The sequence below is a fragment of the Orbicella franksi genome, chromosome 11 (genome assembly GCF_964199315.1).
Source record: "Orbicella franksi chromosome 11, jaOrbFran1.1, whole genome shotgun sequence".
In the NCBI taxonomy this organism is placed as follows: Eukaryota; Metazoa; Cnidaria; class Anthozoa; order Scleractinia; family Merulinidae; genus Orbicella; species Orbicella franksi.
The window spans coordinates 22,345,193-22,359,088 of record NC_138155.1 but is presented as its reverse complement, the minus strand read 5'-3'; the positions used below and the strand labels follow the sequence as shown (position 1 = coordinate 22,359,088).

The following is a 13,896-nucleotide window of genomic DNA, read 5'->3' as shown; positions in this document are numbered from 1 at the left end:
TCTTTGAATGATTAAGGTACATTATAAAATATTTTAGGATAATTATTGTGTTAATTCTGGTTGTTATGGAAACTAATCATAAATTCTACCTCTCAACTCTTTTTTTCCGTTCTCTCGCTATCCAACTTTGTCTGTTAGTTCGGGTTGTCACATAAAAACCATTTCCGGCTTCTACTCATGATAATACGATTTTCGTTTGAGTATGCTTGCGATGAACTTTCACATTTTGCCTGTAAACGTCTTACAACAACAACCTATGCACAGTCTCCGGAACGAGTGCCATTTACGGACAACATAGTAACCGAACACTACTTTAATAAAAATTATCGCTTCTAATCCTTGGTAGGAAAAAGGATGGCGACTGGTTCATTTACCAAAAATACCTAGCGCTCGAAAACTTAAACAACACCCATAAAAACGTACAGAAAAGTTCCAAAATCTTCAAACCTAACATACACAGTGTCGTTAGCACGGCGAGAAATATCGCAAAAATATGGCTTTCCTGGTGATGCTCGCATGGTATTGTAGTAAAATGTGCGGGCGCCATCTTTTCCTACGAGGATCAGGTTACATCTCATGCCGTTTTTTGTAAATTGTCCCAGCCGAAGAGTTAACGATTCTAGTTGTCAAATCGGAAGTAGCACGGGCGGTCCGAAAGTCACGTCACGTGTAGCGAATCATCGGACTCGAAGAGTTTCCGATTCTCGCTCGTTCTCCGAACGGAAGCATTACGGAAACTCCGAATGTTCGCTCCTTCGACTGTGCGAGAGATCATTTTTTGAGTTACGTTCTTTGATAACAATTTCGTGATTTCATTCAAAAGTGAGCAAAAGTAATGTTAAGGCTAACTTCGTTTGCTATCTGTTGTCCCATTGACAGCAACTCCGTTAAAACCTTGTCGAGTTTCCTTTCTGCCCTGAAATGCGTCCATTCGCTTCGCACCTTTGTCCGACAAGTGACCGTAAAGAATCCGGCTTCTGCTCGGTTGCTTGTTTCGCTGAGGAAAAGGTCTGAAGTTATCGGGATATTTACATCTCTTGTCTTCCTCCATTAGCCACGAACTGTTGTTAGAGTTACTCGACCCGTGATTCGAGCGGGTAAACACCCGTCCGGTACCACTGAAGGTACCCGCACCCGTATCGAGAACAGAAGCGCTCTTTCTGTCCACGACCTTCACAGGTCTAAGAGGTGTTTCATTGTTCGCGGCGGTCACTTTCAATGATGAGGATTCCACAACCGTAACTTTAGGCGGTTTACGACCAGAATTGAATCCGAATACTACAGACGGATTTTTCTTGGATTTTCCAGTTTCTAACGATGATACTTCGCCGTTCAATCCGACATGTTGGATTTTACGCGTGTTTAACGGCGCGACTTTCTTGTCCTTTTTAGCTGGTTTTTCATCCACAACTCGATCTTTCTTCTCTTCGTTTTGCTTTTCACTTGAAAACTTCTCCTTTGTCCTTTTAGTTTCGACTTCCTTACTTGCAGTTTCTACTTCTTTACTAGCAGTTTCGACATCTTTACTAGCAGTCTTTGTAGGGTGTTCCTCCTCTGTGATCTGTCTGACCTCTTTTCGTTCTTTCTGATCTCCTTTGAACAACTCGTTCAAATGCTGCATGCTTTCCTTCTCGTAAGCATTCGGTTTCACTTCAAGCTTCGCCTCACCTTTGTGATTAACCGTCGCATCATCAACACTCAGCCTTTCGCTGGTTTTCGTTTCGTTTCCTTTCTTAACCCCAAAATGACCTCTAGCAGTTTTAATCTTCTTCTTAGTGGCCGAGACAAGCAGATGGTTTATAGCGGCAGGGATGCTCTTTCGTTTTTCGGATTCCTGTATATTTTGCACTGTAGCCTCAGAAAACACTACTACAGCATTCTGTTGCATTTGCCGCATCCTGGCATACTGCTTCTGCAAATAAGACATCTCTTCGTGAACTCGACTTCCTCTAGACCCGAACTGCTTTGTAGTGTAAGGTAGCGGCGAATATCCGTCAGTAGCAAACACACCAGGGCTAGCAGCTGCTATGTCATTCACATCCGTATCGCCAGGACCTAAGGCCTTGATCCCGTTGCCAGGGGCAAATTCCGAGAATGGTAACAAAGCCCCTAGACAACCGACTCCTTCCAGGTCGTCAACGTCCTCTTCTTCGTCACTTGAACCGCGCCCCAGTGCTGATCGCGGGTTCCTATCGCCGGAAGCATCCGAAAACGGATTGATGTTATAAGTGTACTGTTCTCGAAGCTCTGCTAAGCCTGGTAAAGGAAACGGCGCCAGAGCGTACACCTCCTACAAACACAAGGTAAGTTTACTTCAATTGCAGCATAGTCAAACCCCGCTCAATACTCGTTAGTGTTTTTGGTCCCTGTTTAACAGAACACACCCACAGTAATTTCCGAAAGTAAAGTCTACCAAAAACGTATTATCAGTCCTCTCAGTGTAAATATTCAGGAGAGGCGAGGATTTAAGTAACCACAGTCCAGACCCCGAGGGTAAAAAACAATAGATTCAAACTCCACAAAATGAAGTATTTCGCAATTACATGTATGTAGATAAATTTGGCTTGTGTCTTCACGGCGTCACAGCTGTGCTTTGGTAGAATTAAAAAACATAAGCGTTGAAATTCAGTGGAACAAGGAAAATTCAACAGCCACGGTTGACGTTCTCGAGAAAATACATCAAAAGAAAAAAAACTGAGGGGTACAAATTAATAATTCAGTTATTTCAGTTTGTTTTGCAAAAGACGGCTAGGAAATGTAACAAAATGCACACGGCTCGAGAAGTCATTGTGCTGCACAGTAAATCTTGTCGGTCAAGACTACTTGATTCAGCAAACCTTCCAAATAACCACTCGGTTAAGTAGACAACAGGAAAAAAATTAAACTTTTTGCCAAGACCTCTACTTTTACTGTGAATGCAGGCTGAAAGTCACGAAAACTGAAGACCGATCGTTTTCCGCAAAGCTCTTCCGCAAAGCTCTTCCGCAAAGCTCTTCCGCAAAGGTTCTTTGTTTAAATCCGAATGCCTGACGAATGTGAACGAGCACTTTCCGAACCAAGCTCTAGTACCAATCGAATCTTCCGTAAACGTTCGTTACTGACCGAGTGCGTGAACAATTTTAGAAAATTGCCGATTCTGGACAACTAAAATGCTATTTTTGATCACAGGCTCATATATTAAATATTATGGGTTACTGATTGCATCAACATGAAAGTAACGAATTCTCAATACGTTTAAAACTTAAGTAAACAAAAAAAAAGCTGACAAGCCAAAACCTGGACAAACAAAAATGACGCTTTCATGGAAATTTTCATGACTCACGTTACCTGCATTAATGTTTGACAATCTATGACATTTCCAGTCAAAACGTCTTGTATAAGTAAACCCATTGTGCTGTAAAAGTCGTCTGAAGTCTCCACGTCCTCGAGGCGCCTGTGGGAGAGATAGCGAGCCTCTTAATTTAAAGATGGTTTAATATTAGCACTTATGGTTCACTGATAGGCACGCAAGCTCAAAACAGATGTTTTATGGCGCGTTCGTGCACGGTTACTTTTACTTGTGTCTTTAAGGGTTTCTAGTATATCAGAGAAAAAAGAAGAGTTTCTGGAATCAACTCTACACGACAGAAAAGACAGATTTGAACAGCTCCATTGGTAACAACCTATTTAAGATCGCGTGACGATTTAAGGCGAACTTTCTCTTCTTTTTTTTTTCGCTAACAACAATGCAAACAAGTCTATCTCCTGAAAATAGCCTCTACCTGTCCAAATCTCAGGGAAAAAGCTATCTGATAATATGTACGTTATATGAACTGTAAAGTTTTCGAAAGTAGTTTGACTGACTGACTGACCGACTGACTGACTGATTGACTGACTGACTGACTGACTGACTGACTATCTCACTGACTGACTGACTGACTGTCTGAATGATTGTCCGACTCGCTGACTGACAGACTGACCGACCGACTGACTCACTGACTCACTGACTCACTGACTCACTGACTCACTGACTCACTGACTGACTCACTGACTGACTCGCTGAATGACTGACTGACTGACTGACTGACTCACTCACTCACTCACTCACTGACTAACAAAGCATGGTTTGACACTTACTCTCCCAGTTTACCCCAGATAGCAACAGCAGCTCTTAGAAGCACCTCAGAGCCTTCCAACAAAATAGAATCCCACACGCGAAGCACAGTCTCCTCGGGCAGACATGTCGCAAACAGTGTTAGAAACCACTGCATGGTGAACACGTTGATCAAGGGCGGTTCATACATGGCGTTTGAACCATTCTGTGACAAAGCTTGCGCTTGTAAGCTGTCTAGGTGCTTGGAAAGCCTCTCCAGCTTCGCTCGCATCAAGTCACGGAGCACCGCCATGTCGACAGACAACGCGCGCAGATTGTTTGCAAAATAGTTGGTGGGTAGCACGTGATCAATGACGTAAACCATGACCTAAAGAAGAAAGCATATGCTAGATTGTGTAAGTCTTAATCTTGACCAGTCACATAGCCTTAACATTTATCACAGCTTACAGTAATGATTCATCCTAGCGATGGCACTTGCACTCAACTACAAAAATTCCTGTTGGAGACAAGAGTGGTCTTATTTGATGACTAGAACCAGTATGGACCATTAGGTAATGATAAAGTCTGCATTCAAGCACAGTGACCCATCGGGTTAGTGCTTATCTCCGGTTTCTGTAACAGGAAGCAACTAAGAGTATTTTTAAATACTCTTAAAACCTCTCCCTTGAATAGGATGCTCGTCCATTGCAGGGTCACCCCCAGCATTAGATTCCCCAGTACCCATTTATAGTCACCTGCATGGAGAAAGGCACTGTGAGAGTAAAGTGTCTTGCCCAAGAATACAGAGCAATGACCCTGGCCTGGGCTCGAACCTGGACTGCTCAATCCAGAGTTCAACTGGTGCACTAAACATTAATAGGCCATTGCGTATTCTGCATTAAATTCTCCCAAATAGTACTGATGAAGATGTATGGAGACTAGTAAGGAGATTTTATAGGCAAACTTACCTTCAGTGCATCTTCCTCGTTTCTTTCCATGACTTGAAGAATCAACGCTGCAATGACATTGAACCCTTGACAGTAACCCACAGCCTTGTTACGCCTGGCATAGGCTAACAGAACTCGCTTCAGGGAGGCTCTCTCTTCTGGAGTGTCCTGACCACAAAACCAGCTACAGCCGGTGCGATGGAGATCCTACAAAAGTCAAAGGTTTAATTGCAATGCATGAGAAAAGTAACAAAGACAAAGTCTGCATATGAGCCAAGTGGCCCGTCAGGCCAGGGCTTATCTCTGGTTTTTGGAGCATTTCGACTCCCTCGAGGATGGGATGCTAGTCCATCGTAGCATTACAACCAGCATTAAATTTGCTGGTATCCATTTATACACCTGGATGGAGAAAGGCACTGTGAGAGTAGAGCGCCTTGCCTAAAACATCCCTGGTCAGGACTCGAACCTGGACTGCTTGATCCAGAGGTGAGTGCGCTACCCTTGAGGGCACTGCACCTTCAGAGGTGCATGTACCAAGCCCAACAAAAGAAAGACTCATGCAACCCAAGGGACTGGCAACCCCTGGGAAGAGATTATACATGTCACACCAGACTTCTCTGGGTTGAGTAGGAGCTCTCACTAGGTCTCACATGAATGGCTCCATACCCTTTGAGAGAACAAAAGACCAAACAACAGACACAATGGCCCTAGACTCGAAACAATCACAGTAGCCAAATGTACACTATGACAGATGACACAGAATTATAAGCCTACAAGAAGAGGTATACTTCCAACTTCTCCCACAGCCTTTGTCCCGCTGATGAATACCTTAAAATAGCATTTACATGCAGGTAATGGTTGCAAGGATGCTGTGTGTCCATGATCAATACACATGATGTTAAAACAAATAACTGACAGACACACGCTGCCCTACCAGGGTGCAAAGAAAACCAATTTCTGGGCAGGTCATTCAGGCAAGCTCTTACCATGATGTACTAGCTCAAACATTATTCTAACTAGCCCCTCAAAAATTTCATCTCTCACAGTATTTCTGTACCGGTAATTTGAATTCCTTCAAAACTTTTCCCAAGAAACTTTACTTGCCCATCGGGCAAGCAAAGAACATGAATTCACTTGCATGACTGAGAAATTCACTAACCCCAGGCCATTACACGGGACTTTCTTTTCACACTGACTACATACAGGAATGGCACTTTGGGCAGGCAAATTTATAACTTTTGATGTTGCCTGGACTATCAAAAACTGTACACAAATACTTACAAAACACATAACTTAAAACAGAAATTTGCTGAGAGACTGATTGACTTGAAAAGCATTATGCAGGAGCAGTATCTCAAGGTAAGGACGAAAAAAGGTTCTGACTTCTGTTGTCCTCCTCCACTGTATTTTGACTTTGACGACACATGTACATATGAGTGTTTCATCTGATATTCCTCACCTTGACTATCTGTGATCCCAGCTCATCATCATCTGGGTTACTCTTCTCATTAAAACAAAACTTGGCTGTTTTCTCCCAGTCCAAATCCTTTATCTTGCTCTCAGCCAGACATAACCACAGCTGAAAGGAATTGGTTGAAAGTTATTACATGTGCTGTAGTTAGAGCGGTTTTCATTTGAGTGTTGAAAGTAATTAGACAATTACTTTGGTTTTGGTTTTGGTTTTACTATGGTTTGAGATTGGCTGAGTAGTCTAATTGGTAAGTAATTGGTTTGGTTTTGGTTTTACGACACTCAATTGAAAACTGCTCTAATAATACATTTGAGTGTCGAAAAGTAATAAATTTTGCATCTCTATGCTAAACAATTGGCTTAAAAAATTTGTGCCCCTTTTTGATCCAATCAAACGTTTACACTGGTTTTCCCAACCTTTGCATACGGCTTTATGTACATCTTATTGCTTCATTTTTTGATTGGTTCATTGGATTGTCTGTGTCCTTTGTGATTGGCTAGAGTGATTGAGTATTTTGGTTTTGGTTTTGGTTTTATGGCACTCAATTCAAAACTGTTCTAATGATCTAACGATAAATACCGGTATTGAAAAATATCCCTTTTAGGCTATTAAGCCTTGGAAAATGAAGGTGACATTAAAAAAACCTTCATCAACTATCAATAAACATCAAAGCTATTAGCTGCAGGTTTAAATCCTGAAAAAGTGATAAATTGAGGATTAAGTTCTCTTTAGTTAATCATTTTTATAACAAATTAAAGTTAAGCAGTTTAAGAACACGGAGGTATTAGGAATTGGCCAACACAGCAGGGGCTTATCAAGGTCATGTACTGTAAGTACTGTAGCATGCAGCGACGCAGCAACTAGGGGTATTAGTCAATTGTCCGCTATTCCCTGGCCAGAATTTTGTCACACTGGTGTACCAGAATTGTTTGCCAGTTCTTCTGGGTGGTGAGAGGTACTGTAAGAGTTAAGCATCTTGTCTATTAGAGCACAACACCATGAACATGGCCAGCCCTTGAACCTTGTTCCAGAATCTTATGCACTGCAAGTCACTGTGTCTCCCACAAGAATGAGGGCTAGGTTCCATTAAATTCTAATTACCTTGAGTTATACGAAATATCCCCAGTTTTTGTGTGTCACACCCAAGTTCAGTCCCCAGTTTTTTTGTGTCTGTGTCACACACCAGTTCAGTACGTGTATGAACAGAAAATAAATAATGAACTTACTCTTCTTCTCCACTGTGATGGTACACCTTCCTTTAGCCTAGCAATGGCTTTGAAAGCAGCAAGCCACTAAGAAGAATAATAAACACTTAGTTTAACAATGACTGTATGTGAAGAAACAATGTCAAATGTGAGAGGAGAGAGATAATTCAATAAGGAGTAGAGGGATATTTTTTTAAAATAAAAATAATTTTAACTTATTAACTGTTAAATAAAACCATTTGCTACCAAAGATAATTCTTTCAAAGACAAAAAAAATTAATTCACAAGTTCATGCTCCCTCCCTCCCTTTCAGCCCCTACTACAGTACACCCAGTTAAACAAACACCAAGGAGATATGCTCAAGTGTCTGTATTATATGGGCTGTCAGAATAAATGCCACAGACACATGTTTTATTGAAACATAGACACTGGACTAAAACATACAAAATTTACAATATTAAAAGAAACAGAACAAATTTTTGGATCTTAAAATGCAACCGAAGAGCCGAAGAAGCCCAACAATCAATACAGTAATCAAATGCCTCATACTCGAGGTTTCAAGGGATCAAAACACCAAAAGAAAGATGGGACATTCATGCTGTCATGCTACTTTATGTATTTAGTAATGAAATGTATTAAGTAACCTGTGGAAAGCTTTCATTTTCTGATGGTGCACTCAATCTTGACATATACTTTATGTACATGTACAGTATGTACAAAGGCACAAGATAACTGTTGTCCATAGAACAAGGTCAACTTTGTATGGGAGGATTTCTTTCAGTTCACATTTAAGTGTCTGTTGTCCGTATTAACCATTGTCCACATTAAGCCGGCTAAAGTAAGAGAGAATACGAGCAAGCTTTTTGTTGGGACAAACAAAACTGTGCACAACAAGGTGTCCATCAAGCAGGGTTCCTCTGCACAAAATACTTTGCAAGGGCTGCTGCTGATTGGTAAAAGTCCCTGACCAAACAAACCAAACTCACAGTGGCTTAGACTCCAGAAAGGAATATTAACTAAGTAGTGTACACCATGTAAAACCCCTAAAGTATGTTTTGACCCTATAATTATTTTAGGCTTGATTACCAGCCACTGTTTGGAAAAGAAGCCCACGCTCCTTCCCTGAAGGTACAGAGCTACATGCAGATGCGTGAGCCTGAAATTGTTAATTTACACCAATCAGAAATGTGCCTGCACGAGTCGGGCAGGTTGCATAAGATTATTCCTTCTCAACGTAGCCATGAAATTGTGTGATATTCAAGATTTGTGTGTTAGCAACATTCAAACAATTACTGAACAGACACAAAGCAACATGGAATCTATTTGTTTTACATAATAACAAAACGAAAAATGCTAACTAGTGATGTCAAATTCACAAATTGATCATAAGTATGAACCAATCAAACTGCGACAATACATTTGTGAAATTTGCTACACCACAGTTGAATGGCTCTGTTCAACTTGTAACTCTACCTTAGAACACAGCGTATAATACCCTTCTGCGGCAATAATATGAAACAACATGAGGTTGGAAGACTAAATTTAAAAGAGCATGGCAAATCGGAAAATGTTACAAGCCACAGGGGTGATGTGGGCCTGTCTATGATCAACTGTTGTACATGTAAGATTACATTTCTGGTGGCCATAAGTGCTGCATTAAATTATAAAATTACATCACAGACATGCTTGGTTGCTCATGTGTCCAGCTGTCTCTTCTCAGGAAGGAATGTTTCCTGACTTGAGAGAGCAGCAGAAATCAAGCCTACCTTCATTCCTGAAGGAACAGTATGAAGGAAACTAAGATAATGAACTCAAGGTACATTGTACATGTAGGCCACTGGTAGACAGTGGCCTATACGTGCAAATGTCTTTAAAGATTCACAAGTAAAGATAACATCATAAGTTAATTTAAAAGGAAATGAACTGCTTTGAAATCTGAGTGACAGTTTGAGGCAACCATGTCTGAATAAAAAGAGCTACGAAGGGTGAGTCACAAAAACAATGCAACAAGTGATCAGGCATGTTATTGAACAACCAATCGAAAAAGCCATCTTACCTGTTTAAAGGCCTTCTTTCCACTTTGAGGGATGAAGGAAAATCTGATTTTTGTATCCACTCCTAAAAGAAATGAGAAACAATGTATTTTAATCCACTGCCAATAAAACCAGTGACAATCTATTATGAGAATCAATCAATCAATCAGTCATGAATTTAAACAAGTACCATATACACTGTATAACCTAAAGCTTATTGAGAATACATCGCACATGAATGTTTAATCTTTATGTCATTCATAAGCCTCCTCCCTCGGAAATACATGTAAATTCCCCCAGTTACAAACCCAACTACAGCCTGGACACTCAAACTGAACACTTGCTATTTTATTGTACATTTTCTCGTGACCATAGAATGTGGGCTCTTCCTTTTAACAAGAGTATTAGGTGTTTTTGCACTTAAAAAATGCAAACACCATACATTATATGAAGAGCCTTCTATTCTAATTGTCAAGAAAATGTACAAAATAATGTCAAGTAGTCATGGTTTGAGTGTCCTTACTGTAAAATATTTTACAACATTGCATAAGTGCAGTGCTTATTATCGGCACTTTACAGTAATGGCCAAGGAGAAGTAATATGGTAACACTGAAGTATAAGCCTGAACCAGATTATGTAAGTGAGGTGTTCAATTCGCAAGTACTAAATGTTTTGTTTAGTAAAATATGTTTTTTCACCATTACAGTTTTCCAAGGGTATCTTTTGGAGATCTTTTGTTGAGCGAAAAACAAAAGAAACCTTTGTTTTGCTAAACGATGAAGTCATCGAAGCTTGGTATTTGCGGCTAGTTTTATAATTCATATAATTACGCAATTCTCTGACTGTTGCTTCGTTAGCGCAAGCGAATAAGGCGCCGAACTGGCCAGATGCGAGTTTGTTTTGTCGTAACACGTTATTTCTCGAAAACAAAGCGCAAATCAACAAAAACAATTACGCAACAATGCTTTTCATGTCAAAACAAGTCAGTCTGCCAAAAATTAGCTCGATCCTGCAAAAAATACAAATCAGCCCAAAATGACACATATGCCCTTTTGCACAAAACCCTTCAATTATATCTGGAAAACAATAGTAATTGAAAATCATTTGAATTTACTTGATGTAGCATCAAAAGACAAAGGGCATTAAAATCAGCAACTTCCTTTTACAAAATGCTCAAACAAGAGTCCTCATAGATAGGGTTCCAAACCCTTTTTTAATTTTTAAAGTACATGAATGTATTTATTAACAAAATCCTAAAAGCCTCTGGCTCAAAACACAAAAGTGTGTATAAAAAAGGTTGCTTCTTTAAGTGCGTTACATGTACATCATGCATTGCGACATATCGTATGGAAAAGATTGTCTCCACCTTGATTACATGTAGCAATCCATCTTGTCTTAATTCATATGGTTGTCACTTGCAACATGTAAAATTTGCATTTCACATTTAACCAATCTACATATCAGTTTTGTAATAACAACATATGTTGCCAATTTGGAGCAAACAGTTCCTTGGTAAGATCAGGAATGTTTTGATAGACAGAAATACCCCTGAACTACATTGTGAAAGTACGGCGCCCTTCATCAATACACAAGTACAAAAAGTTAGGTAAAACTAGTACATATTTAGAATTAATAAAAATTTCTAAAAAAGATCATTAAAATCTAGATGACTTGCCTTCCAAAGATAAATGACGTTCACAACAGCAACTTTCTTTTACAAGTTGAAGGGGTGCGTGCGAAAAAGCTCTAAGTGACTCTTGATCTCATGTCAAATTCTCCTTTTTTCATAGCAAGAAATGAAAAGCAATTTGCTGGGAGAACATTGCAGTCTATCAGAGGTCACTTACATAATTATACAGCTGTAGGGTCTTTTTCCATGCACCCCCTCAATTGCTCAACTAAGATCGCCCATGAAACTGTTTTGAAATTTAAACACAATCCCACAAGCCGTTGGTTTCAAACACAAAAGTGTGTATAAAAAAGTTGCTTCTGTATGCATTACATCCTGCATCTGACAGCTTGTAAGGAAAAGACTGGCCTGTCAAAAATGTCTGCACGTTGATTAGCAATCCATCTTAATTAGGTTGTCACTTGCAATACGTAAAATTTGCATTTACATTAACAAATCTATCTCTCAGTTTCTTCAGAACAAAGGATGTTGCCAATTTGGAGCATTTACAGTGAAAACTGTGTGACATTAAAGACACTGTTTCTTGGTTACATCAGGACTGTGTCCATAATTGAAATATTTACAATTAATCTTCACACCTCACAGGGCAACAGTTTTGGACAAAATGACCCACTTAAAACATACTCAGCAGGAACAATATGACAATGCGAAAGGTTTACTCCCATTTGACAATTGTCACATACAAAACTTGTAAAATTTCAAGGCTTGTCAACTAGACCGTTTACAGAAGCTAAAAGTGATTGATCACAGAATAACTTTGCATGTTGCAGACAAAATTAAGACGTGTCAAGCAATTTGCATTACAATAGATTTTCGAACGATTCAACGATCGATTTGGAGCTCGAATCTACACAGATGTACGTACTGGAAAATAAATGCTGAGTTGTTTAGAGGTACCACGCTGTTGTAAGGTGTTTAAAAATACTTTTTAAATTTTAAATCTTTACAAAAAGAACTCCCCCGGCTGCAATGAAAGTGATTCTAATTTAATCCCAGCCTCGGCTATTAGAAGCAAACAGCGACCTTTGTCGTAAGGTTACATATAGAAATCATTGTTAATAGTATTGAGGTCTGAGCTGAAAAATTGGGTTGAAATTAATTAATTTACCACAGAGAGATCCCGTCCCTTGGAATTCTATGATTTCCAATGGTTTCTATTTCATAGGGATTTTGATTTGAAACTAGCACAAACAAGTTAGCTTATTAAAGAAATCGAAGAAATTAAAATTTCCCAATGTGACGTGATTCGTGTGTGGGAGTCGAGATTCTATTTTTATTAGTACTTACGTCTTTTCAGCGAAACCGCTTGGAGAATCGCCGTTAAAACATCGAAGTTTCTTTGCAGTTTGTAAGCGTGTTTGTCCCTTCTCTTCAGCTGTTTGACTAATTTTGTCGACAACATGGATATTCTCGTTCGCATCTCTTTCGCAATGACTCTCAGCTCATCTGTATCTGTGTGTGATCATGAACAGAACACACGAGTTCAATAAATAACCAAATTGAAAAACATCACCTGTACTAATGCTGACTGTTTTTGGAAAATATACAAGAGTAAAAAAGGTTTTAGAAAATACGCTCTGCTTTTGAGGTTATCACCCCTAAAATAACTTTGAACTAGTATATAACCTTATTATACTACTAAAACTACGCGCGCCATTTTGCTGGAAGAAAATCATGATCAATTGTAACTTTCCGCGTACATTTTGCAAAATGAAAACATTCGCTTGACTTATTAATTTTGGTCTCACACAGCAAGAAGATGACCAATAACCGAGAATAAGTATTCGACCTTTGTGCATTTGTTGCTAATTCTACTGAATTTAAGCTTACAGGCTTACAGTAAGAACTTCGTTCCGCTGCGCGTGTGCTAACCTTTGCCTAAGAGTTCATTTCTTGTCCAACTTTCTCCGCGTTCCTCAAGGTCGAAAGAGCCACCGTAGAAGCTTCCCGATGTGGTAGAACACTCGGTAACATTATCACTGTCCACAGAGTCTCTGCTGTGATACTGGTCGTAAATTTCAAACAAAAGGCAGTCAACGATGGAAGCTTTTTTCTCGGCATTAATCAACTCGTTACGTTGTTTCTCAGGGTCGAAGACGTGCGCTAAACCGGCATTTTTATTCGCACCGAAACCCCAGTCCGAGTCTTCACTTCTCGGACTTAACGGGCTTTCGTCGTAACTACTTTCAGTGCTTACACTCTCCCGTTCCAAACTTCCTTGCCGTTCAAACTCGGAGTCATCGTCCTCTTGATCCGCCATGTTTGTGATCCGCTGACAACAGCTAGCTCGGCTCATTTGAAATTCATTGCGGCGCGCTCAAACATAACAGTCGTGCGTTTGTTTACAAAACAACTCCAAGTGTTTTAATGTCCTCTAAATGCACCTCCCGAGCTAAAAGTTACGAGAAAAAATGATTGCAAATTATCTGCAAATAAAAACAACGGCTAAAGCACCTTGTTAATCTATTTTCACAATGG

The 13,896-nt window shown here is 39.8% G+C and overlaps 1 protein-coding gene across 1 annotated transcript; it reads right to left on the bottom strand.

The window, feature by feature from the left end:
• Window positions 1–298: 298 nt before the first annotated feature.
• On the bottom strand, window positions 299–13,801 carry LOC145460183 (TBC1 domain family member 30-like). The gene is made up of 9 exons (XM_081444923.1): window positions 13,291–13,801; window positions 12,706–12,870; window positions 9,752–9,813; window positions 7,717–7,782; window positions 6,479–6,598; window positions 5,041–5,226; window positions 4,117–4,460; window positions 3,328–3,433; window positions 299–2,290 (listed from the first exon to the last, which is right to left on the bottom strand). The coding sequence occupies exons 1-9, from the start codon at window positions 13,712–13,714 to the stop codon at window positions 845–847; spliced, it is 2,919 nt and encodes a 972-aa protein (XP_081301049.1). The 5' UTR covers window positions 13,715–13,801; the 3' UTR covers window positions 299–844.
• Window positions 13,802–13,896: the final 95 nt, after the last annotated feature.

Coding starts and splice junctions, on each gene's coding strand:
- LOC145460183 (XM_081444923.1), bottom strand. CDS start 13,714: ATGAGCCGAGCTAGCTGTTGTCAGCGGATCACAAACATGGCGGATCAA. Junction 12,871..13,290: donor AAATGAACTCTTAGGCAAAG/GTTAGCACACGC, acceptor GATCACACACAG/ATACAGATGAGCTGAGAGTC. Junction 9,814..12,705: donor AGCGGTTTCGCTGAAAAGAC/GTAAGTACTAAT, acceptor CATTTCTTTTAG/GAGTGGATACAAAAATCAGA.